At 47.0% G+C, this 25,189-nt stretch overlaps 1 protein-coding gene across 1 annotated transcript in view; it reads right to left on the bottom strand.

Annotated features, from left to right (window-relative positions):
- CASQ2 (calsequestrin 2) overlaps window positions 1-24,794 on the bottom strand; it is a 36,730-nt gene extending 11,936 nt beyond the window's left edge. Inside the window, exons 1-6 of the mRNA XM_054628010.2 lie at window positions 24,327-24,794; window positions 10,353-10,437; window positions 8,809-8,909; window positions 6,473-6,584; window positions 4,740-4,813; window positions 3,827-3,957 (exon numbers count right to left, since the gene is read on the bottom strand). Coding sequence (XP_054483985.1) covers window positions 3,827-3,957; window positions 4,740-4,813; window positions 6,473-6,584; window positions 8,809-8,909; window positions 10,353-10,437; window positions 24,327-24,560 — 737 coding nt within the window. The 5' untranslated portion in view covers window positions 24,561-24,794. The remainder of the gene's footprint in view (window positions 1-3,826; window positions 3,958-4,739; window positions 4,814-6,472; window positions 6,585-8,808; window positions 8,910-10,352; window positions 10,438-24,326) is intronic.
- Window positions 24,795-25,189: the final 395 nt, after the last annotated feature.

Below are 25,189 nucleotides of genomic sequence, written 5' to 3'. Positions count from 1 at the left end.
GGGCTTTGTCCCCCCTTTCTCCTGGTTTCACCCCAGCAAAATTTCAGAACAGAAATCTTTCCCACCTCTGCGGAAGCAAAGAAGACAGAATTAACTCTGGGAAGAAAATTAGGATCCTAACAACTACTGACAAGAAAATTTAAACCCTAAGACTGGTCAAAAAAATTATTTTTGAGAAGTACTTCATAAAGGAAAAAAGATTCATTTTCAGACACATCTGTAGCAGGAAGCCTGGCAGGTTGAGAGTTGACTGGTGTTAGAGGGGCACCCAAGGAACACAAAGCCATAGAAGATGAACACAAAGCCATAGAAGACAAAAACAAATTATCCTTTGTGCATCTGCTTGCTGTGGTATCAGCTGTTTGGGGAGGATCCCCAGCAGAGCAGGTCTCCCTGGCTGACCTGCCCCAGGACCTGCTGCAAAGAGAGGTGTCGGTCTGTGAGGTTTTAGAACAGATTGGTAGGAGTGGCAGCATGTTGTCAGACCCAGGTGGAATAAGTGAGATGTGTAACCTGTCACTTCAGTTTGCCTAACAAACAGAGCAATGGAAACAAGGGAATATTTTTTAGAGGTTCCTAATGGACCTGAGGAGCCACAGAACTGAGCTCCAGTTAAATAAGAGAAGGAGAATTTCCTGTGGATTAATAACATTGAAGGGTGGAAATAAATGGTCAGTTTTCATGACAGAGGGAATCCACCAATTAAGATCCATAGCATATTCTTTGGCATGATCATATGCATAACATATCCTCACATAATCTGAAAAAGACGGGAAATAGGAATATGGCAGCATCTGCTTATCATATCCAGTTCTTTGGCAACCAACAAAGGCCTGACTATGAGTTGATACAGAAGATCTCCTGAGACTTGAGTGTCTGCATGATAGACAAACATATAGCAAGTAACACACTTGCAGAAAACCAACCCTGAGTGTACAGGTGCAGCAATTGGTTCTAAATTAGTTGTAATTAATTTTTGCCTCTCAGGAAAGGAGCCCAGGTGTCACAAATTGAGAAAGAATCAGCTCCAAAGGAAGAAGGCCAAAAGAAGGTTGCAAATAGTTGGGAAAAGGCCAAGGAGTAAAACAGACCATTATGGCAGTGGATAGCTACAGTGTGAGCCTCCACAGTGAAGTTATGTGCAGTTCTGGTCATGCCATCCCAGAAATGATATGGACAATTGAAAAAGGCACTTGGAAGCGTGGGAGTGGTGAGTAAAGATATGGAAGGACCTCTATTTGGTGAAGATTAAATAGATAAGAATTCTTTATCTTGTGAAAGAGGTGACTGAAGAGGGTTTTGGCGGGTATTCTAAAAAATGGGAATGGTAAAGAAAACATGAATAGCTTAGAACATGGCCACAGCTCTAATGACTTTAAGATTGCAGATTTGATCCCTGCACAGGTCATTCACTTAAGAGTTGGACTTGATGGACTTGTGGGTCCCTTCCAACTCAGAATATTCTGTGATTCTCTCCCTACCTTAAGTATTAATCATTGTTCCTCTTAAAAAAGAGTTAGTAGGTGCCCAGAGAAATTATTAGGTAGCAGGTATAAACGAAACAAATAAGAATGGTCTTTTGATACAATACATATTTTAACTGCTGAACTCATTACAATTTGGTACATTCAGTATCAAAACGGATATAAGGTAAAAACAGCTATAGAAATTGAAGAAATAGCCACCAAACACAAGATCAGGGATACAGTTTTTGAACTAGCAGGTCCTTTCATTGTTGATGGTCCAAAACTAGAGATTAAATCAGGTGAATGTGTATTATGTATTTAGGTGTACTTGTACTTGGCTTTTAATACACTTTCCCTAGCTGTTCTCTGGGGGAAGCTCTTGGGCAAAGGAAACTCAGTGGGAAGGATCTGGGCACACCCACGTGTGCTGATTGCTGTGTTGACTCTGGATACTTCCCTGTGTTGCAGGAGCGAGGCAACTGGGGTTTGGGTTAGTAAGAAAGAGCAGAATTCAGCCCCCATGTGGCTACACCTCACTTGCAGACAAGTGGGGGTCCAACCCCAGCATTTTGCATGTGAAAGAGGCACCAACCCAGAGGACTGCACCATGTAATTTGTATTTGTGCCACTGAGAGTGAAATCTGGGCTGAGACCTTGGAGTGGCAGTGACCACCATACTCAGATGGAGACCCACCTGTGCAGCCTTGGATGGGTCACCCCATGGTGCTGAGCACCAGCTTCCTGACCTTCTGTGGAGAGCACGGACCTTGCCACCACAGCCTGCAGCTGCCCAGCTGAGCTGTCTGTAGGGAACCAGCACATGGCTCCTGCTGAGGTTGCTTCATTTTAATCTACAGATCCTCTCTATGACTAATTCCAGCCTGTGGCTTTAGGTCCTTTACTGGTGGCAAGGCAGGATGAAGCACTTCTGCTCTGAGAAGCTCAGCATGAGCTACTGGGAACATATCACTGTGACTCCAGGCTTCTTCCCCTGCCATGGCAGCACCTTGGCAGGTTTGGGATGTCAGACATATTGTTTTATTGACTCCTTTTATTTATTTTCTGAGCTTTGGCACTTGCAAAATACATGCCCACCCCCTTTCTTCTACCAAGCACTGCAAAACATCCTGACATATCTAAGACTTGGAGAAATTGCACTGCAATTTTGTGCTGGTGAAGAGTTTCCCTTATTAGGATAGAATTTAGATGGCTGTATTTAATCAGTCTTCTGATGCCGCTGCTTGACAGAAAGAGCTTGGTGAAAAGAAAATGGGAAGGACTAAGGCTAAGAAGCCTAGAAGGTCAGCAAAGTGAATTGTGGGTACATGGAAGATGGAGAAGCCCTTCAGATTTCAGAAAAAGCAGAGAACTGTTTCTGGTGAGTCTCAGATTCTGGAGATGATCTCTTGTCTGTGTGAACACAGACCTCCAGCTGAACCTGATTTGAGATTCCCCTCTCCATATAGATGGCCCTGCTTTCCTCAAACTCATCTGGCCCCTTGATTGTCTGCTGAGAAGTGCAGTTGTAGGAGCAGCAGGTAGCCTGTGTCACTCTCCTGAGGCATGGTTCTAAGGGTATAAAAATACAGCATCTCTGGATAGTTGGGCCCTTATACTTAACCCTGTGCTTTTACACAGGATCAGCCTCTCCAGTGACTTCCAGACTGTTTTTGTAGCTGAGTCCCTAAGCAACTGTGCAACAAACCTGATTGCAAAAAGCACAAGCATCCACAGCTCCTGCTGAGTTGGTCAAACACTGTAGGTGCTCAGCATCATTCCCACATGAGGCTCAACACAGCCATAACAGCTGTGGCTTCTTCTCTGTGCCTACAATCAGCAGGAGCCTCATAGTCCATTGTCTGAGCTTGGTCTGAGCTCAGAGACTGCCTCTGGACATATCTGACACCAGGAGAGGGATACACCCGTTAGTAAATCTGCTTTTGGGAAGGAGGGGATTGGACAGGCTTTGGATTTGACTTGAAAGGCCTTGGAGAGGGTCATCTTCTGTACAGACCTAAATTAAAAGCATGGGCAATTAGGGCAAGGATTTCACACTCCACTGCCTTCCAGCCTCACTGCTTTTTGAGTGAGGACTAACCAGGGAGGAGGAAGAGCAGGAGGAGGGAAGCTGTGTTATCCCAGGTCCCTTGTGGTGAACTATGACTGCTGCACAGATACTTGCACCTCTGGGAGTAGGAAAAAAACAGCAATTTCACAATTTCAAACCTGGGTCAGAAAATCATCAAAAGCAGTCATCATCCTAATGTTTTTTTGAGAGTGATGCCCTAGAGAGGCAAGGTCACAATGACAGATACTTTAACCCACTTATTTTGTCCAGGAGTATCCTGCATGCTACATACCTTCTGTGCTCTCTCACAAAATCAACCAGCTCCTCTTCTGAGTAAGGCTTATCAGGGATGTGAACAGGCTCATCCATAAAGGGTTCATAGAAGTCCACCTCATTCATCTTTAGGCCAAGCTTCTTGGCAACCTGTTGCAGTGCAGAAGTCACAGGTGAGAGAGCCTGATGTGCCTCTTTGCCTACCCAGAGTCTTTGCTGCTGGCAGAGCTGAGATCAAGGTGCTTCTCCCAGAGCATGCACTCCTAGGGGTGGCCCACAAAATAAAATGGATCTCTCCTTGTTTAACAACCCATTGATGACCCTACACTACTGGTGTCAAGCACTGGGGCAGAGCAAAGCCACAGCCCAGGGCCTGCTGACCTAGAGGGGCTGGGTTCCAAACCCACATCAGGACCTGCCTCCATGCTGCAGAAATTGCCTTCTATCTTGCAACTGGGCCAAAATATCAATGTAGACACCAACACCACTGATGCTGTTGAGTCAGGGACAGAAAGACTCCATTCTTCAGGTGGATCAGAAGGCAAAAACATTTAATGAAAGTAGTGGGTCTTTTTATAATGTGACTTGCTAAGGTGATACTTGATTGGTCTCAAAGTAGAAACATCTCACACCATTGGTGAACTATGAATAGCACATTTTGGAGAACTATATCTATAAACAATGGTTAAAGAAAGAGAGATAATAAATGTTTGGATTTTTTCATCTAAATTTCTTACAGCTTCTACACAGCTTCCCAGGATTTTCCCGGGAAAACTATGTCTCTCTCTGTTCAGAGGATATGTAATTGCTACACTCCACAAAATCCAGGAATGCTGAAGCTGAAACTAGACAATAGATCTGGGAACATCCTGAGCTCTCAGCAAACAGGTGGTGGCATATGTGAGCTACCATGAAGATGTGTGGATGCTTACCCCCTTGTCAAAGGTGGCAAAGAACTTTACGTAGGGCTGGAAATGTTCAGCAGCTTCTTCAAATGCCTTGAAATCTGGAAGGAGAAAAGGGAAATGAAGAAGATATTTCACAGACAGCTGGCCACACTCTGATCAGCCCAGAAGGTACTGGGGGAAGAACAAATACAAATTACTGCAAACTCCATCAGATGATTGCCCAATGTTTCTTCCACCCTTCCAGGGTTTACAAAGAAGGATGATTTCATGTGCAGCAATGTGCTGTGCAGTCCCACAGTGTTCAGGAAAGCTGCAGAGCCCAGCATGCCACACTTAACTGGGGCTGAAATCAGCAGCTCTGTGAAGCAGGTCCAGGGGTAGCTCAGCTGGGAAATACACGGAGTTGCTCCAGCATTAAGGATTGCTGCCATTCCCTAAACAGTCACCAAGTGTGATCAGGCAGGCTTCTCCCACTGCAGGTAAGTTTTTACTGTAACTGCTACCAGGTCTCCCTGAGCCTCAGGGTTCAGGAAAGATTCAGCCTGCCGCGGGACTTTACAACAGGCATTTCCCACCTTTCTTTCAGTCATTATTACTGAATAGTGTTAGGATCACAGCCCTGCCCAAGCTGCCCTGCAGCCCAGTTTGAGAAAGATGAAGGGAGGGGTGGGTGGGCTGTTGCATTGCAGACCTGGTGATATGTGGTTTGTTCACTTAGGAATACCTGTCTTTCTGCTAAAGGCAGGACATGCCAGCATGGGGTGCACACTGCCAGCACTGCCCAGATAGCAGGGAGAGCACTTGGGGCTGGCAGATGAGACTGCAGGGCTTGACAGGGAGATTCTCATGTGAGGATTTTTCTAGGCTGGTGAAAGTTGGGTTTGCCCAGAATGGTCCCTGCAAAGATGGGATAGCCTGGTTAGAGACTGAGAAAACGAGATTAGTTTTCCCACAGTGGACTTGTGAGACTTTTTAGGGAGTTGTAGAGAAATTATGATAACTTGTCTTTATAAACAACTTGCAGGTGGGGTTTTCTTACTCTGTTTTTTTTTGTTCTTCTTAAGGACTGTTTGTGAGAAAGATGTTTTTGTTAATTAGCTAATCAAGTAGGATGTATCAAAACTGTTTATAAAAAGAGAAGAGTTTTTCACATTAAAGCTGCTGTTGCGCAAACCAGCCTGCTTGGAGTCCGTGCCACTTTCTTACTCGATAGCGACATCCCTGAGTTGCACATCCCTCAGGGCATGGGACCAGCCTCTTCCCAGTCTTGGGAGTCAGCAAAGAGGAACAGGTCAGTGCCTCTGCCAGGCTGCTCCAAAGGGCCCTGCTCACTGCTGCTGTATGTTTGCCATGGTGGTATTTAATGTGTGTTCCCCTTTCCCTTCCCTCCTCCCTCCTTTGATCCTTTGGCTCACTGCTCACAGGAAGGGGCACTTTGCTCTCTCAGTGTAACTGTAAGCTCAGCTGATTTTTGGGTGAGGTAAACTCACTTTTACTGCAGGAGCCCCTGGGTTATGGCTCTCTTCTCTTGCCAGCAGACCCCTTGCAGAAGGGTCACTGATGCTGGTGTAGGACTGGGCTCACACATTACATCAGCAGAAACCTGCCTGCAAACACACTCATCCTCCAGCAATTTTCACTCTGTCACAGGCTGCCATATTCCACACCACTCTTCATCTTCATGCAGAACAACCAGTGCCCAGCCCCTGGAGCTCCCAGGCAGGCTCCAAGGCCCACGGGGAACACGTTTATCTTACGTTCTGAGTCTTCTCCCTTGAAGTAGCCGATGAGCTTGATTTCGTCGTCGATCTGGTCAAAGGCCTGAAGCTCCAGCTTGCTGTTGATGATCTCCACGGGGTCTTCCAGCAACTGCCATGACAAATGCATGTGGTAACGCAGTGATTTGCAGCACCAACCTATGCCTGGCAGGCTGTGCCACAAGCAGCCTAAGCAGGGAGAAAGAGGTCACCCAATTTCTCTGCTGTTGGAAGCCCTGCTTAGTGCTCTCTGCCTTAATGTGAGGAGCTGAGAGAAGTGGGTCACCTTCAAAGGGAGATGTTAGTAGGTTCACTGCAGAGGTGGGAGCATCGAGAGGGAGGCTGATAGAGGACTGGGTAACCCAAATGAATGCTGAGGGACCTACTTTGATGAGGGATAAGGAGTAGCAGTTGCAGCTGGCTTTAAGGAGGCCAAGTTGAAAGGAGCTGGTATGATCATTGTGATCATTTGTGAATGATACATGTGTACCTAAATCTATATATACTTTCTTTTTTCAAGTGTCATTTGCTGGAAGAGGTCATTGCAAAGATCTTGCTTTTGAAAAACATTAAAACCAGCTCGCTAGAGGGTGACCAAAAAGTGATTTGGAGGATTAGAAAGTCTGGATGTGAATTTTCATGGCTGATCCTCATCCTGGGCAAAATAGTTTAAACCTATTCTTTGGTCCTACACACATCACCATGTTAATGAGGAAGCTGGAAGACCTGTCTGCTGTCTGGCACTTTAGACTGTCATTGATCCAAACTTTGTTTCTCTTTTCTTAACTTTAGTCACTGCTGGTGAAAAGGCTCAGTCTGATTATTTTGCCCAGCAATAGTGGTATAAATCAAGTGTGTTTTCACTAGAAGAAAAAAAAAGCAGGCAACCCACTGCCTACAGAGGTGTAGAGAACCTCTGGGTTTCTTTTACTTTTCAGATGAGGCTGCCAAGGCACCACAGATATGTCTGGTTTTATTTTCTTGCTTTGCCAGGTATTTTCTTTTCCGAGTGGAAAACACAAAACCAGAAATCCTTGCTCTCTTTCTTTTTTCACAGAACATGATTTTTTCAGTGACACACCGCATGGCATAGCAAGCAAAACCTCATGAAGTGCCTTACAGCATCTGAGAGTGATGCTCCAGTGTGAGGCTGTGCCTTTGCTGTGCCCACAGCAGCATGTGCAATTTCCTGCTGCCAGAGTGGACTGAGCCATGGGAATCTGGGATCCCACTGCTGCAGAGTCATGGCAAAGCTCTGCCCTGTCTGTGGCCCCTATGGGTGGGGCAGATGCCCATTTCTGTCCCTGAAGCCACTGGGATGTGTTTTGGTCACAGCACCCAATGCACACAGCCACAGACATGGTCATGGGAGAGCTGAGGTCCAAGGGATCTGTTTTAATTCCCTGGCCATGCCCCTCCTCACCAGCAGTCCTGAAGCACAGGTGACCATGTAGGCAACCTGCCACCCTGGGAAACAAACCCTGCCAGCTCTGCTGCTCACCTTACCTCCCTTATCTCCCTTATCTGCACAGCCACTTACAAAGAAAGCCTCACTTCAAAGGAAAGCCAAATCACTGCAAAATGTTTTCATTTATAAAGCAAAAAACATAGGTTTTGTTGCCTCTACAAGGAATGAAATGTAAATAAAGAGAAGTGCAACATATAGTTGTGGGATTCAGCATCACTTTTGCATTTAGGCACAAAGGTGAGTACACTCCACAAAATCCATCATTGTGCTCATGCACAAAATGACCCAAGACCATTTAGTTCTAGGACCCTGAACTCCTCTCACTTGTGGCAGTACAATTTGGCAAGTACACTGAAGAGATGCTATGTTGCTTGTGTCTAGAAATGGGCAGATAGTTTGCAACATAAGCCTTTTTCAATGCACTGAGCTCTTCTTAGTTGCTCTACTAGAACCCTATTTCTTGGATATTCTTTTTTTGAAAATAGCTCTTTTTTAAAACAAGAAAGAAAAAGCGTGAAAGATTTTGCAAATGGCAAAGTGTTTGCACATGAGCTTGCTAGCTGAGGTGGGTGAACAGCAGTCAGTTATAAGGATTGTAGCTGACTTCCACTCAAATATACTCCATAAAGGCAAGACAAAAGTTTGTCTCTAAGATATAAAGTGTTTAGTGGCATTATAAGGATACCATCTTTCCTGGGATCTCATGGTCAGACAGGTATTGGGGAAGATGTCAAATGCCATCTCTACCAGTGAATAACAAGCAGGGATGAAATTTCAAACAAAGGTACACTTGTATTTTTAGCAAACTAAGTATTTGCAAGGTCTTCTCTGAGAGGTTTTATCTAGCTCTGAGCTTATCTTTACTTACATCCAAGAGGAATTCCACCAAGACATCTGCAGACAGTTCCCCATCAAATTCAACCAACCGCTCATCCTTAAAGACATAGAGACTCCCCTCTTCAAGCAAGCCTGAAAGAAGAAGAGAGGAAACAACAAGTGGTTAACATGTTGTTAAAAGCATGTTTAGTGCAGAATGTCTTTCTTGTTATCCCAGCAATTCCTCCTGGGAAAATGCAATTGCCAGTTTGCTGTGTTGGTCCAGTTAGAAACAACCTGGGTGATCTCCTGACTGATGTTTCATGACACAGGGGACAGACTTCAGCCAGAACTGGTGCTAACTTCTTCCCAAACGTTGAACTTTTCATTCAGGTCACAGTTTGGTCTCAGCTGGAAAAATTCTGCACCAGAAACCTGTTTTAGCTTGGCTGTCTATCTTGCAGTAAATACTGGGCTCTAACTGGCAGCTCAGATTTTAACAACCTGTCACTATATGGAAACTGGATTTTGATTCCGGTTGTGCTCACTGTCCAGAGAAGGCTGAACTATGTGAGCGTCACCAGTGACCTGAAAGTGAGCTTCAAACTGTCTGAGGCTTAGCTGGCCTTGGCAAAAGGGTTAGAAACCAGTGATAGAGATACCACAGACTGCAGGGTGACAGGTTTCAATGCTGTATCACTGGACTGAGGACTGAGTGCCACAGAACCTTATTGGAGGCTCCAAAATCAACAGCACTGGTCTCCTGCAATGCAGGATTGCAGGGTACCACTGGCCAAGGAGGCTGGTAGTTTGTTTCTTCTTGGAGAGGCAGAAGCTCTTGTCTTTAGTTTAGCTCCCATTAGCACTCACAGCCTCTAATTTAGGAAAGAAAATTACAGTCCAGTATGCTTAAACCTTAGCTTTAGTGGTATATTTATGTGCTGTTGTATTAATGTGACACAACATTTCCATATTGCTTTGTGGGCTAAAATATGAAGGGACTGCCAGGCCCTGGAAGGCAGCTGTGTCCAGGATGGGCAATGCAGCATCCTTCCACCTGTACAGCAGATTTCCTCTTTCACTCTGGGGAACAAGCCAGAATGATTGGCACCTGACTGTCAAGCCATTGCAAGGCTGTGGCTGCCCCAGTGGTTGACAGGGGTCACTGGGCCATGGGACTGATGACATTTTTGGACCCTAAGTGTTTTCCCTGTATGTTCTAGTTCTGTATTGCTGTGTTGGTCCTGTCTCTGTGTAGGAAGAGCAGGAAGTTACTCCATGGCACCTATTTATTATTTCTGCACAGAAAGCTGTGAACTTAGACCCTATCGTCATTACAGCATGAATTGAATTTCTTTTTCACTTGGTTTGCTTTGCTTTGCTTTTTCTGGAAGGGTCTTGGCTTGTCCCTCTCATCCTCACCCCCACCCCTGATCCTGCCCCTGTTGGGGTGGGCAGGTGGTCAGTGTGCAAGTGCCACCATCATCCTCCCCATGCTGGTAACAAGGATTTGACTGTCCTCTAAGGGCCTCCCATAGGCACATCACTCCCACAGTCTCTCCAAGCTATTCTAGAGATGTCAGACCTGGGACTCACCTAACTTTTTGGCAAGCTTGGCATCCTTCTTGGAGTCCACCATCCCAAAGCCAATGCTCCTGGGCTCCAGGACCTGAGCTGCCAGCTGTGGGAGGAAGCAGAGAGCCCAACATTAGTAGGATTAACACCACAGGGTAGCTAAAGGGCATCATGCCCTGTTAGCACGATATGACAGACAGAAGTGACCCATATTCTGCTGCTGAACAGCACCAATGGGTGGCATGTGTCACATGCTGCCTCTCTGCTGAGATAACCCAGAGGTCACAAGGGTTGGGTTTGTTCCCATTGTGTTGCAGCAGGGAGTTTGCTGGCTCTACCATGTTCTGTCTGACACTGGCCTCAGGAGAGGGCTCCTGAGTGAACTGGGGACACCAAAGCAGGGGGGATGGCTGGAAGGAAGTCCCATGCCACCAACACAAAGCAGAACCTGTTTCCTCTGTGGTGCCTTGGTGGCCTCCTGCAAGGGAGTGTGCCATGGGCACCATGGACATTTTAACTCTGGAAGTGCATGGTGGCAGGCAGCAGTGTGTGCAGGACTCTGCAGCATCATGTTTTCTTCATGCATGTGGTGGGGTGGCCAAAGCAGGCTCCTTTCCCTATGAAGTGCTTAAAGTCATGCCTCCTGTCCAGGCTTCAGTAAGCACCCAGATCCTGGTCCCCTGTTTTTACTGAAGAAATGCATCTAAGCCCAGCCATGCTCTTGTTCACCTTTTCACAGCTTTGCAAAACCACTGCACCCTGTTCCCACCATCTTTGACCAAGGGGCCTCTTGAAGATATCGAGTTCCTGCCTGTTTTGTGAAAATAGATATGTGAGGAAAGGAGAGACGCTCTGCAAGGGCCCGGTGGTGAGAGCGACCCCGGGTGAGACCCTGTGAATTCCAAATTGGCTCCCAGAGATGCACTGACCCTGGTAAATGGATCCACTTATGCACTGCATGACTGACAGCCCCACCACAAGCATACTAGAGACCCTAGAAGGTAGTAATGATGCTCTGAGAACCACCAAGCAGCTGTAAGAGGCTTCTCCTCCTCCCTCTCCCTTCCTGCTGCACAAATGCCTCTGATGCTGATGTCTTCTTGCTGCTCCTCCTCCCAGCCCTGCCGGATGGCGGGGGATGATGGAGATGAGGGTCAGGAGCCTCTGGGGCAGGAATGTCCCTATTAGGGCACAGCTGTCAGTGCTTGGCAGCAGGAGGCTGGAGGGGGGCAGAAGAAAGCCATGGCCAGAGAGATGGTGGGTTGATTTATGAGGAAGCTCCCCCCCTGCCCCAGCTCATTTTGGCTCCCTCCCCCAGACTCAAAGCCAGTTTGAATGTCACCCAGCAGCGCTGCCACCATGGCCACGTGGCCCCTTGGCTCCCTGCTATAAATAGCTTCTGCCTGTGCCAGGCCTCTGTGAGAGTGAGCAGTGATTAGAGACATTGGGGAGCAAAAGTGGTGGGGCAGCCACCTCTCCTGTGCAAGGGGGTGTCATGGGGCCAGCCAGCTCCCTGTGCTGTCAGCCTGTCCCTGAAATTCTGGGGGATGGTGGCACGCACCCTGGGGATCAGGGCTCAGGGACCTTGCTTGAGGAAAAGGGAGAGATGGAGAATGTATTTGTTCTCTCCCTTCCACCAATTGCACATCCTCAGGGCTGTCCCAAAGGCCCTCATCAGGAAAAAGACTCCGCTGACCACCACAGCATTGCTGCAACTTTGATCCTCTGCAGCCACCTGCCCTGTTGTCTTTAGGGGCAGATGGCGCCGTGGGAGGCAAAAGGGGTGCCTGTGTTACACAGGAAACAGGGCTGGCATTGTTTTTTCCCTGCTCTTTGCCAGTGCTTTGAAGTGAAGCTAAGGCTGCCAATTCAGGGCTTGTGCTTACAGTGGACACTGCCTGAAAAGGGCAGAGCACTGGTTTGTGTTTGCACATCCATTGATTAGGCTGATAAGGCAATGGTCTGGTTTAGCATCCCATCTGGCGGCTCAGGTCACCTTAGAGCACCTGAGAGCAGCTGGAGCCCCATATTTGCAATGACAGATGGACACATGAGCTCTCTAGACATCTGCAAGTGAGTGGTGGTAAGAGAAGAGATTTTCTGTTTCCTGTTATGGGGATCTGCCCTGACTGGACAAAAGGATGGAGCCTGTAGGATCATCAGCTTTATCGGACATTGTCATCACGTCCCTGCTTGTTGGTGGTTGTGTACACCAGCAAGAGGCTCCTGAGAACCACCACTTGAGACTCTGGCTGCTCTGTGACCAGAGGAAAACACAGAATGGCCAAGGGAAGAAGACTTGTTCAGTCATGTCCAGTCCAGTCCATACTTGATTTAGTTACTTACAGTTATGTCAGCCACGGGCCAGACACAGTCAGGGCAGTTTAAACCCAGTAGTTCTTGACTCCTGCACACAGGAGATGGTTAGGGTTTCTTGTGAGTGTTTTGATGGTCAGAAATATGCAGAAAAGCTGCAACACCTGCTACAGACAAGTGGTTGGATGTGAGCAGGGATGTGTGCAAGGAAGGAAGCATTGATCAGAACTCATGTATGTCAGCATGCAGCACACACAAGGTTGCTCTTCGGAGGGGTGTGGGCACAGTTCTGTAGCTGTGAGCATGGAAGCTTGCTGGAAAAAAAGTGTCAAGAAAATGTGGGTGATGTGATGAAAGCCTCTTTGTGTGAGACTGTGGGAGTGTTCAGTCATCAAAAAGGGTCTCAGTAATGCTGGAGGTGTGGCTGTTTGTGTGGCAGGGTTTGTGTGACTGTGTCTAGCAAGACTGTCTGCTGGCGGTGTATGTATGGTGGGTGTGAGTGTTTGGAGGTACTGCTCTGAAGAGGCTCATCCCCAGAGATGTGCAGCAGTTTGGGCATACAGGAGAGTGCTTGTGCATGGTGTGTGAGTGTGCCTTAGGGGGCAGAGCTGGGAGCTCAGTGGGCAGCCTGCCTCCTCTGCAGGGACCTTCATGCCAGTGAGACACTGAGGAGAACAGTACAGCCTGAGCTCCTCTCCAGAGCAGGGTCTCAAACAGGGAGGTCTTTGTGCAACATGAGACTTTCAGGAGCCCTTCCTACTGTGGCAGAGCCTGGAGGCAGGAGGCTTTGCAGGGTGTTTATGGTGGCATTTGCAAGTTCAAGCTATGCAGGGGCTGGGCATTGCTCCTGGCCTTGCTTTCTCTGCTTTCCACTGCAGCAGGAGAGTCTAACCCGTGCATAGGTGACAATACATTCCCACACCTATATTTGAACCACAAAAGGCAGCAAAATACGGAGCATGCCAGAGGCACAACAGTTTGGCTAATTCCCCCTACTCATTACAGTATCAAGCATTTATATATCCCCTTACAGTATTTTCTGATTCCATAATGCTAGTGGGATTTGAATGCAGATAATGTTTCTAATCTTGACAATCCTCTTGGCTCAGGGCCTTGGGACAGAGGCATCTGTAATCTAAGAGCACAGCCCCTCCTCCTCCTGCCTTTAAATTCATATTGCTCGAAGTCTTGGCCAGCCAGAGCCCTTGCCTTTGTGTCAGCCTCTATCTCTATAGCACATAATTTAGCTTCAACAGCTGCACAGAGACATGGAGGGTAGAAACTGCCCTGGAAGAGCTGGACAAAACAGATCATGCAGTCCCTGAGGTACAGCAGGAGCCTTGGGCTGGCAGAGTTGGCTAAGAGCACAAGCAAAGAGCCCAGTAGGTTGTAAGTTCATGTCCCATGCACATTTTGCAGCCTTATTCTCATGTTCATGAAGTCTTTGCAGTGCCTACTTTCTACCCATAGGATCCCAAGCTGTGGCCTGTGCAGCACTGGGAAAAAGAGGTGGGAGTTTGGCAGCACTACTCCATTCTCCCATATTCCTCAGGTAATAACCATTCTTGAGTTTGGGTGAGTGTGAGGGGGTGAATGACCCTCTGGGATGTGTGGGAGGTCCAGCCCAAAGTGAAGTTTGACTGCTACCAAGTATGCAAGAACCCTCTCATGCTGGATGGTGTCAGCAGTTACAGGCATTCAGAGTAATGGATATGGAAAGGCACAGCTCCCTGCCCAACATCTCAGCTCCACACCCACTGTACCTATCTGAGCCTAGGTGTGATGCTGGGAAGTTTTGGGGAGATTTAAGCAGTCCCATAGGGTCATTCTGAAATCCTTGGTTATACAGCAGCAGAAATGTCACTCTCTGCCTGACCATGCTCCTATTCCAGCTGCAGGCAGCAATGATTGTGCCAAACCTTGCACTTGTCAGTTTTGCTGCTAAATGGCAGACAAAAATCCCTCAGAGAGGGTTAAAAATGGGAGTGGGAGAAGTGGCTGCCTCAGCATGGTCAGTTTTCATTGTGAAGTGACATTATGGCATTCTGGCCTGGATTTTCTTCCCACTTCTCTAGCACCTGCCCAGAGCTCCCACAGACAATAAGGCTCATCTTCCCCAGCTGCTCAGGCTTGGGAGGAAGGGCTGGGGGCATTTGGGCATCTCTGAAAGGTATCATGAGTACACTTCTCTTAACCATGGGGAGCTTTCTGTTTTGCTGTTTAGCAGTGGAGGAAGAACAAAACTCCAGCAATGCAGAGAGAAGAGCAACAGGAGATGATGAGGAAAAGTCCCTCAAGCAATCTACACTCCTCTGCTGGTTCTCTCCTACTGTCTTTAATGCTGCAGTTGATGCTGATGGTCAGAACCTGGCTGATGAAATGATGACGATTTTATATCCCAGAATGGTAGGTTTTTATTTTCAGAAAGAGCAGGAGGAGATGGCAAGTTTTTAGTGTATTTCCCCAGAAGTTTTGAATCCTTATGCAGGACTCCCACATTCACGCTATAGTTGGCTACTCTGTTTGAGACATTGGGCAGTTTCTTGGAGAACAGAGGCCATTATTTCTCTTTCCTAATGCTGTGCTGTTCCCACTAGCACCCCCTTGCATGCCACACCAGTAATATCTTAGGCTTTTCCATAGTTCAGGCTGTCCTGAAGCACTGTGGTGATCAAAGAGTAGGGCCAGAAGCCTGCTGAGCAGCTGCCACTAGAAAAGTTACTAAGTCACTTTGCTGGCAGTAGGGACTGAAGGAGAGTATGTTGGTCCCACCTTACTACACTTTTCCACCACCTGAGTTGCTTGGAGAGGCTGGACTCTGCCCCCCCTCCCCTGCCCCCCCCCAGAGATCACTACTCTTTGGACTAAAAGGCAAGTCCCCAAATATGGAACATGCAAAGGTCACTCCCTCAGAGCTGGCTTTCACAGGTAATGCTTCAAAAACGCTGCCCTGGAGCTTTAATTGTTGCGCAGCCGCTCAGCGGGGTCAGACATACGGCAGCGTGCTCTCTGCCTGCCTCTCTAAAGGTTTCACATAGCTGGGGCTGTATTTTTATCTGCTCCTGGCATCCCTAATTTTAGCCAGCTGCAAGCCAAAGCACAGCCTCCCCGGCCGTGAGCTCCCCGAGGCTGGTGCCCGTGCCACCGAGCACCCATGGGCGCAGGGGCCACCTGCCACTGCTCCCGGCTGGTCCCTGCTGGCACGGCATCGCAGGTGTTTTGGCAACTCAGCTGTGCCACTTGCATGTCAAGGGCAGACAGGGACGTGTGTGTGTGTCTCTGTGTGTGTCTGTGTGTGTGTGTGCTGCCCCAGGCGTCTGGGATTGGGCAGAGGCCACCCTGCTAAGCTGCCCTTTCCAAAACAGAGACTGACAGGGTAGTTTGGGGGCTGTCCTTGTCCTTGACAAAAGTGAGGCTGTTGCTCCCTGGTTCTCCTTCTGGCCTCAGAAAAGCTGCTTTGAAACTGAAGGGTGGAAGTTGCTGTGAAGCCCATGCAGGGCAGAAAGCTGGGTGCTTTTAGTGGGTGCTGCAGGAGGGAGGCATGCTTGGTATTAAGCCCAATCACCTACACACGCCCATGTCATTCCTATGCCTCTGGCTCTCAGGAACAAGCCAGATTTCTCCAGTTTCTGATCCAAGTGACTGTAAGCCAGCACCTCTGGAATCCCAGAGAGTCCAGGATGCTGCAGGCAAGAGCTGGGAGCTCCCATCCATACACAGGAGGGATCAGTGAGGCAGGGCCCTGGGGGAACAGAGTGGTCCTTGAGACAAGAAAGACCTTTTCCCCAAGGAGTGAGCAGAGAGAAATAAGAACTGAAGAAAGCTTTAAATATACACAGCCCTCCTTGCACTGGGTTCGAGGTGTCAGAGGTCTGCTAGCTGATGGCAGTGCCTCCTGCCAGGGCCGGAGAGGGTTCCCAGAAAAAGAACATATCATGTGCAGCAGCTGGCCTTCACCGGAGCTGTGTCAGAGAGCACGCAGGAATGAGCACCATCAGCACTGCTCAGGAGGGAGCGCTGACCCTCGGGGCGCGGGAGAGGGGAGGAGCCATTGCCTGCGGATTGAGCTCTTGGCTGCTGCTCGCTCCATTTCCTTGGGCAAGTATTTTTTTCTCATGTATGTAGGTAAATCCCAATGTGCAAAGGGAAAAAAAAATGGAAAGGAGAACTTGGACCTTGCTAAGTCATTTCCTTCCTAGGCCATGGATTTCGTGCCTGGTTGCCTGTTATTTAGGGACAGAGGCTGCAAAAGGACATCTTTGGTCATCAGACTCAGAATCGTGTCATTCAATCTCTGTCACAAAGCAGTCAGTGTCCATTTAAGACTCACTGGACTGTTCTCCCCTTCCTCCTCTGGTGATTAGGGACTTTGTAGTTCCACACTTGTTTTATTCATAGCCCATTTGTCCTTAGGCTTTGCGCTTAAATAGCTCTTCTCCCTCCCGGGTGTTTGAAAGGAATTATCATATCCCCTTTCCATTCTTCCCACAAATGAAGCTCAGGCACGAAGGAAGGGCAGTCGTGGGCTTTGATTAGTTTGGTTTTAGATGAAGGGCACTGGCAGACCAGGCTCTGGAGTAAGGTCAGGGTGGGCGAGCATGGCATGGCCACCCCTACCCAGTCTCAACAGCTGCCCCAGCCTGCCGTCAGCTCCTGCAAAATGTCAGGGTCCAGGGCAGGCAGCTCGAAATGGTAACCACAAACACCACACATGTCCTCTGAGTAAGTGAGTGTGAGCTCAAGCTAGCCCTTCTTGGGCCCCTCACTCAGGATAAGGCCAAGAAAAAATTCTCCATTGTGAGCCTGGTGAGACAATGGAACAGGCTGCCCAGAGAAAACATGGATGCCCCATCTCTGGAAGTGTTCAAGGCCAGGCTGGGGTGGCCTTTGAGCAACATGGTGTGATGACCCACCCTGAAGAGGAATTCACACCTCATTTAGTGGAAGGTGTCCCACCTCATTTAGTGGAAGGAAGGTTGGAACTAGGTAATCTCTTAAGTCCCTTCAAATCCAAACCATTTTGCATTTGTATGAAAGGGATCTCATTTTACAAAAGTGAGACCCTGCCTCCTGAGGACCAGCTCAGCAGAAAGACACCGGGAATCCTTGCTGGCACTTTTAGGGGAACCTGACTAGCATGGCAGGATGGCAAGACCAAAGTGGATGGACTTTTCCACATTTTTTCTCAATTTTCTGAAGGGAGGAGTGGCTCAGAAATTTCTGAGTCTCCACGCAGCTCAAGGTCTTACATAGAAATGGCCTCAAATTGCACCAGGGGAAGTTTAGATTGGATATTAGGGGAAATTCCTTTGTTGAAAGGATGGTCAAGCCCTGGAACAGCTGCTCTGGATAGTGGTGGAGTCACCATGCCTGGAAGTATTTAAAAGATATGTAGATGTGGCACTCAGAGATATGGTTTAGTGGTGGGCTGTGCTGGGTTAATGGTTGGACTCAATGATCTTAGAGGTGTTTTCCAATCTAAATTATTCCACGATTCTATCACACCTACAGAGGTTGTCTGCAACAGCTGGACTGTGATGAGCTCCACACTTCAGGGCCAAGACTTGGCCTTGTACTCTGCCAGCAAAGCAAGCCCAAGCTCACATGGGTTCTGCCATGTCTCCAGGAGACATTTGCATTCTTTAGATCCTCTCCCCAGTCATAATTTAGCAGATGAGAAAGGTGCCTTTCAAAGCACATTTATGGCTGTGAAAGGGTAGTTTTAGGAGAGATGCTGCTCATGCAGCCTGTCCAAAGTCACTACTTGGAACTGACAGAGGGACTTCAAAGAAAGAAACATGTCAATAATAGGTAATTCAGCCTTGGAAATTAGTTTGGCCACACTTACACAGAAAGATCAAGGCACACAGTTGTCCCTAGATGTCAATGTGTCCATCTGTGAAACAGGGAGCTTTCTGTAACCTGTTTTTGTGACTGGCATGTCAGTGAGTGAAACCCCCTGGGTGCTACTGCTAAAAATCAGTACTCTGCTGTCTGTTGCTGAGTTGAGACCTACTTACATGGCCTCAAATGGAAAGTAATCAATGCACATTTTTGCTTTTTCTTCCTCCCTTCCTCATTTTCTACATTAACTTATCTGTAGTGGAAGCACTTCTTTTGTAGACATAGAAGCCAAAACACCTGTTTTATTACAGGCTTTTTCACACTTTCCTATCCAGCCAAATGTCCCTCATCTCTCACCTTGAGACTTGTTCTGTAGGGACCTAGAGAACTGAGAATTTTGTGACACTCATTGAACATGTCTTCTATATCTGTATTTATACTCATACCTCAACACTAAATTGTGTTGAGGCACTGTCCCATAAACATGGCCACTTTCAAAGAAAATATCTGAAATCTGAGTTTGTGAAGCAAACAGAAAAGGTTTGGGTTTATTTTTCTATTTTTACTGATATTTTATATATTTTTAAGATTTTATATTTTTATACCTAGAGATGGGGATAAAGTGGAATCTCATCTCCTGGTTCCTATGGATTTTTGGGATAAAGTATACAGACCTAAACTGATAAAATTTTTTCTGTGTTGCATCAGAAGCAGAGAGAGGCTTTTTGCTATGTATTACATGGCTCTGAACTCTTGAGGGAATATCTGATCTCAAGAGAGTTCAAGACCATATGAGGGAAACTACCCCCAAACCAGCTGATCTTGTACTACTTTTTCCATCCTAAGCTGGAAGCTGCAGTAGTTTCAGCACATGGAAATAAATTAATTACAAGGTAGAGCTTACAAATAGTTTAATCCTTGCCTTTTACTAGACTCAAAATCCTTCTTTCCCTTTCACACCACAGGGAGATACTGGCTGTGTTTCCATGTGTTACAGAATTGGCCAAATATGTTCAGGAGTTTCACTGTGTTCTGCCATTTATTGCTAGGGGCTGGACTGATCCTAGGCCTCATCTGGAGAGGGGAGTACCACATCCCTCTTCTCTTTCCTCTTATCAGACTGGCTTGTGCTAGGCCAGTTCTCCATGAACTTTCAGTCCAGGGGCACTGTTTCATTGAAGGGACTAAAATATCTGGGCTTGATGAGCCTCTCTTTTTTAAGGATATTACACATGCATAGAGATGGCAAGGGAAGAATGGCAGGGGAGCTGGGACTGAGGGAGTTTCAGCAGAAAGAGGATACCAGAGTGCATCACAGGCAGCCTGCTATGATAGTGAGAAACCCTCAGCTGCTGGAGAGAGCTTCTCAAGTGCAAAAGGAAAGCCCCTAACACCAATGCTCATTTATTCTTGCTACATGATTCCTAGAGACAGGGGCTGGCCCACTGGAAGGCCAAACTCCCTATTTAGGACATTCAGAGATGAGAAGGGAGAGGTCTTAGAAGTGATGGTAGGAGACAGGGTGAAACACGGTAGAGGAGATAGAGAGGAGAAAAAAAGCAGAACAGGTATTTCTCAGGTTCACTGCTTTGATCTTTTCCCCTCTTAACCCTTCTTTATGAAAGTTGAGACCATTTAGGACAAGTAGCTTTTTCTTTTACTTGTCTGTTAAACAATTATTGTGATTGCTTGGCTGTTTCATTTTCTTCACCGTGCTCACCTCAGGGAGTGCGCAGAGCTCTTGCAAACATCACCACAGGATAGGAATGGCTACTGTTATCTCTGGGACTGCTTGGATCAACCTCTGCATTGCCCTGTATGGAGGCTTGTCCCTACTCAAGGTGCAGGTGCTTTCCAGTAGCCAGTGGTGGAGAGTGGAGTCATAGGAGAAAGGTGCACAAAGGAAAGGTACCCTTTAACCTGAGCTGTGAAACAGCCTGTGCTCATGATATCTCTGCCCAGGGTTGTCTTAGAACAATCCTTCCCCAACTCTTTTCCATCCTAGCCAGAAAGCAGTAGGCATCTCAAATCAGTCCTTTGGCTATTTTTCCTGACAGACCAACCCAACAGACTCCATCTTCCCAATCTAGACCTGAGGGGCAGGCACTGTCACCCCTGGAGCTGTTGTCATGAACTAACGATGGTCCAAAGAGCTTCTTTTGATGCCAGAGGGGTTTGGCTGTCCCTGGAGCCTGTTGTGACCAGGTGGCACCCAGCAGTGTAGGTGGTAAGAGCTGTTAGAACCACTTCATAATGATCATCATCTTCATTCCCCTTCTAAACTGGAAAGTGACCCTGGGCTGCGTGGGAATTTGTTGATCCAGTATACCTGGATACAGGGAGCCAAATGCAATATCAGCTTGATGACATCATCCCTTTTCTGGTGACAGTGGGTGTGCATCCTCAGCTTTCAACAGTGTCAGTCAGTCCTACATGCTTCTCTCGGAAGGAAATTTTTCTTATTATATCACTTCTTGGTGTGCTGTACATAGTTCTGGTTTAGTAAAGTCCTTAAATAAGTGCTTAACTTTATTTATGTGCTATCATGTTGTCAGCTTGATTTCCTAAGTAAATGAGAGCCTTGTGATTCTCTTCTCTCTCCCCCGTCTATCAGCTGCCTTCCCTAATAAGCTTTCTACCTGTTGGCCCTTTTAAACCAAATTTTCCAGAGTGAGTGATCTCAAACATAATGAAGCTATTGCAAGTTTTATGAAGAGCAAAGACTTGGAAGAGAAAAGGCTGAAGTGCCCTGAAAGAAGGAAATGTTGCCATATGAGCTGAGCCCCCATTGAATTTCAAAGGACCCATTTAAGACAGAGCCTCATGTGTTCTTCACTCCTGGGAGAGGCCCCAGTCAGAGCTTGTTACTGATGAGCTACATATTTCAAGGAAGCCATGGTGGATCTCTCTTGCTCTTTTCTTTGGTGTCTAACGCAATTCTTCATGCCTTTGACCTTCGGAATTGTACATTTCTAATAAGGCACATGTGAGAGAAGCAGAAAGGATGGACTATTTGGGGGTTTTCTGGACTTAAATTCTTTAAGCCCATGTTCCCAGCCATGCATGTCCATGAGATAATCTGATGTAACAGCCCTTAACCACCAGCTCAGACCTTTGTTTGCTCCACACCTGCCTGTGTGTTGGATGGAGGCTCACTTTTTTCCTAAGGATGGAATCTGATGACTTGTATGGAAGGGGGCTAAAACCACACTGTATTGCCAGGCTGTGAAAGCAGCATGTCTCAATGTGAAACAGCAGGAAAATTGTCAGTAAAGTTAGATGGAAAAACATGAGGTGCTCTAGAAAGGAGCATCTTATCACAGGTAGCACCTGTGCTGGGAACCTCCCAAGACAGCTGGCAGGGAATAGTGAGGGCTGGAGTATTTACCTCTTAGATACTTCATGTCAGGTATAAAGGACCTTCAGCACTCCAAGTCCTGACCCCTCTACTGAAATTAGATATGTAAAACCTTCCTGAGTGAACTTTTCTCAGGTTTGGCTGCAAGGAGAGCCCTGTCACTGCTCCTGTGCCTACAGAGCAGCTCACTACTCTAAGGCTTGCTCAAATTACAAGAGACCTGGGTTCAGCTGCTGACTGCTTCCAGGAATAATGATCCCAGGCAGTTCATCTCACAGGCAAACAGCTCCACATCTCAGTCAAGGAGCCACTGCAGACATTTCTTTCCTTCTCCCTATGCTGGTGAACATGCAGTGAAGTCCAGCAGCTGAATGAGCTCTGACAGGGAAAATTAAGAGTGACCCCCTATGGTCCAACATATTATGGCTTGAATTGAGGGAGTTGAATGCTTTCACAAGAAGGAGCAGATTACAACCTGGCTTGCCCACTCAGAGTGCTCCCATGGTTAAATTAGTACAGAAATTGGGAACTGTAGCACCGTTTTGGCCTGTGTCCTATGTAGAATAGAACATATCTTTGTTGCATTCTGAGACCCTCTCCCCTTCTGATTCCCTCTGGGTGACAGAAGCAAAGAAGTGCTCAGTCTGCAGATTTCTCTTGTGCTTGGGCTGTCAGATTGCTGCTGCTGCAGTTCCCAGTCCAGGGGAGGGACTGATCTGAAACTGTGATACATGCACTGAATCAGCACTGCAAGTGCTTTGGAAATTTTGAGGTCAAAGCCACAAGTGCCAGTTGATGTGTGGCACCGTTAGCTGGAAGCTGAGCTCTAGGGGACTGGAGGACTACAATTATGTAAAGGCTGCTGCAGGTCTAACCCTCAGTCTCTTGCCCAAGGTCACATAAGAAGTCCATAGCAGTGAGCAATTGGAAACCAAATAAATCACCAGAATCCTAAGCTAATGTACTCATGGCCGAATCCAACCCTGAAAAATAAAAGCTTAAGGCCAGATTATATTGCAGCTGTCGCACCCTTGATAGCATGGGTGATGGTGTCATAGGGACTCAAACTGATGGTACACATCAGACCATAGAGCCATGGAAACATGGAATGGCCTGGTTGGAAGGGATCTTAAACATAATCTAGTTCAAAGCCACTGCCATGGACAGGGATGCCTTCCACTATGCCAGGTTGCCCAGTACTCCATTCAACATGGCCTTGAACATTTCCAGGGATGGGACATGCTTCTGTCAGGTTTCTATAAATATGTATCTAGAAACTCTTTGACACCTATCAAGCACAAAATAGCTATCCTGCTAAACAACAATGTAATTATATTACCAACAATACTCATTTCAGCTGGAGTTCAAGCATTAGTTTTTTCTTTTCTTTGCCAAATGTTATTTTGATCGCTCACCTGCAGAAAGTAACCATTTCCTGACAGGTGAGTAAAATCTGGTTAGTTTTTGGACCTTTCTTTCTGGCAGTCATCAGGCTTGCTGAGGAGGTCAGCAGACCTTGAACTTGACACTGAACTTTTTTGGGTCCTATCCCTCAGCAAGCATATTTTCTTATTCCCATTTCCTACACTCTCAGGGGTGAAATGCATTTCCTCTCTGGATCTGACAAATAAAGCTGAAGTGTTTCTTCTGCAATTCTGAATTCACTTTCTTTTCAAATATGTCTTTTAGTTAAAAGGGAATATTTGCAAGCTCCTGGTAAGAAATATGCACCTAACAATCAAGGTTTGCAGCTGTGTGATTCCCTGGATTACAGCTATAATACAAGAAAGAATGCTACAAACCTACATTGTCACTTTTGCCATGATTTATTTTACTGAGGATTAATGAATCATTCGTTCATGAAAGAATTAACAACACTCTTTTTCCAGCACAGAAGAGAATGGTTGCATTAACAAGCAGCTATAGACTGATTCCAAGCAGGCAACCAAGTGTCAAAAAACAAAAAGGGATTTAATGCTGCTGCACCAGCAGGGAGCTTTTGAGATGGGGAGCTAGGACACCCATTTGCTGCACAGCTTGATAAGGTTTCTTGGCTGACTGCTGCTAGTGGGATAAAAAATGGGACTCAATCCAGAATACAAGTGGGATACTGGCTTGCACAGAATGAGAAAGGATCAAAAAATTTCAAGCCACAGATTCAGGTGCTGAGATTTGGGAAAGCTGAGCTGAGCTGAGTTACTGTTTCTGAGGTTCGCAAGGTTACTTGCTATTGCCTGAGTTTCTGACAGACAATCCAGAAAAGCTATTTCCCAGCAAACTGAGAAGAGCACAAAAGAGGCTTTTTCCTGGGCTTAGCAAAATTCAGGCAGGGGCTAACTGAAATCCAACTAAACAAACTTTTGGATGCCCAACCTCCCCTGCACGAGACCATTTGCCTCTCCTGTCCTGTGGCTCCTCTCCATAACTCTGAGCAGTGCTGTGTACTGACCCCGACTGGGACATGCAGCGGCACTTACCTCCAGCACCATCTCTGTCATCTGGAACTGCTTCTGGGAGACCTTGTCAGAGCTCACAGGCTCGTGGAAGAGCAGGCAGAGCATGTCATACTTCTTCAGTGCCTGCTTGTAATTCTTCTCGTTCAGGTCGATCACTCGGTCTTTCCCATCATAAGTAGGGAAGTTCAGTCCCTCTTCTGCCTTGCAGCAGAAAAGCAGGTAAAAACCTGCCAGGATCCAGCAAATTGCCTTCATAGGGGCACCCTTGGAGTGCAGCAAAGGGTGGGTAAATGTCCCCCTCTTTCTTGATTTGAGAAGAGAGGGAGACCAAAGACTCCAGGTAAAGTTTGAACTAAGTTTCTCTTAGTTTCTCTAAGTTTCTCTCTGCTGCTTTCCTAGAGTTGAGCCCAAACACTGCAAGGCTGGTGGGGAGCAGCAAACTTTGCTGTCCTGTACTCACAACAAAGAGAGAGACAGACGGGAGAAGCTGTCAGGCCAAGCCCTGGATACCTTACATAGCTGTGTCCAGCTCCCGTGTCATTAGGAACTCCATTTTTAGGAAGCAGTTGTTTCAGGCTAAAAATAAACCCTGCAATGAATAAAAAGGACAGATATGACACCATTGAGGGACTTGCTGGCACTCTGCATCATCTGAGAGAGAGTGGGCAAGAGGGAGGGAGTGGAAGATGTCAGTCCTGGGAATATGCAGGCAGGGTTTGAGAAGGGACAGACTTCACTTGCACAGGGAATCAAGACATAGGCTGTCCTACTAGGAATTGACAAAAATAGAAGGTATTTACTGCAATTTATAATAAGGGTATCTCTCTTTATATCCCTTTGGGCATCACAGTGATTAGGCTTTTGATAACAGATCTCAGGTTAAA

Source organism: Agelaius phoeniceus, chromosome 2 (assembly GCF_051311805.1).
Source record: "Agelaius phoeniceus isolate bAgePho1 chromosome 2, bAgePho1.hap1, whole genome shotgun sequence".
In the NCBI taxonomy this organism is placed as follows: Eukaryota; Metazoa; Chordata; class Aves; order Passeriformes; family Icteridae; genus Agelaius; species Agelaius phoeniceus.
Note: the sequence above shows the minus strand (reverse complement) of the source record. Positions and strands in the feature narration are given on the sequence as shown.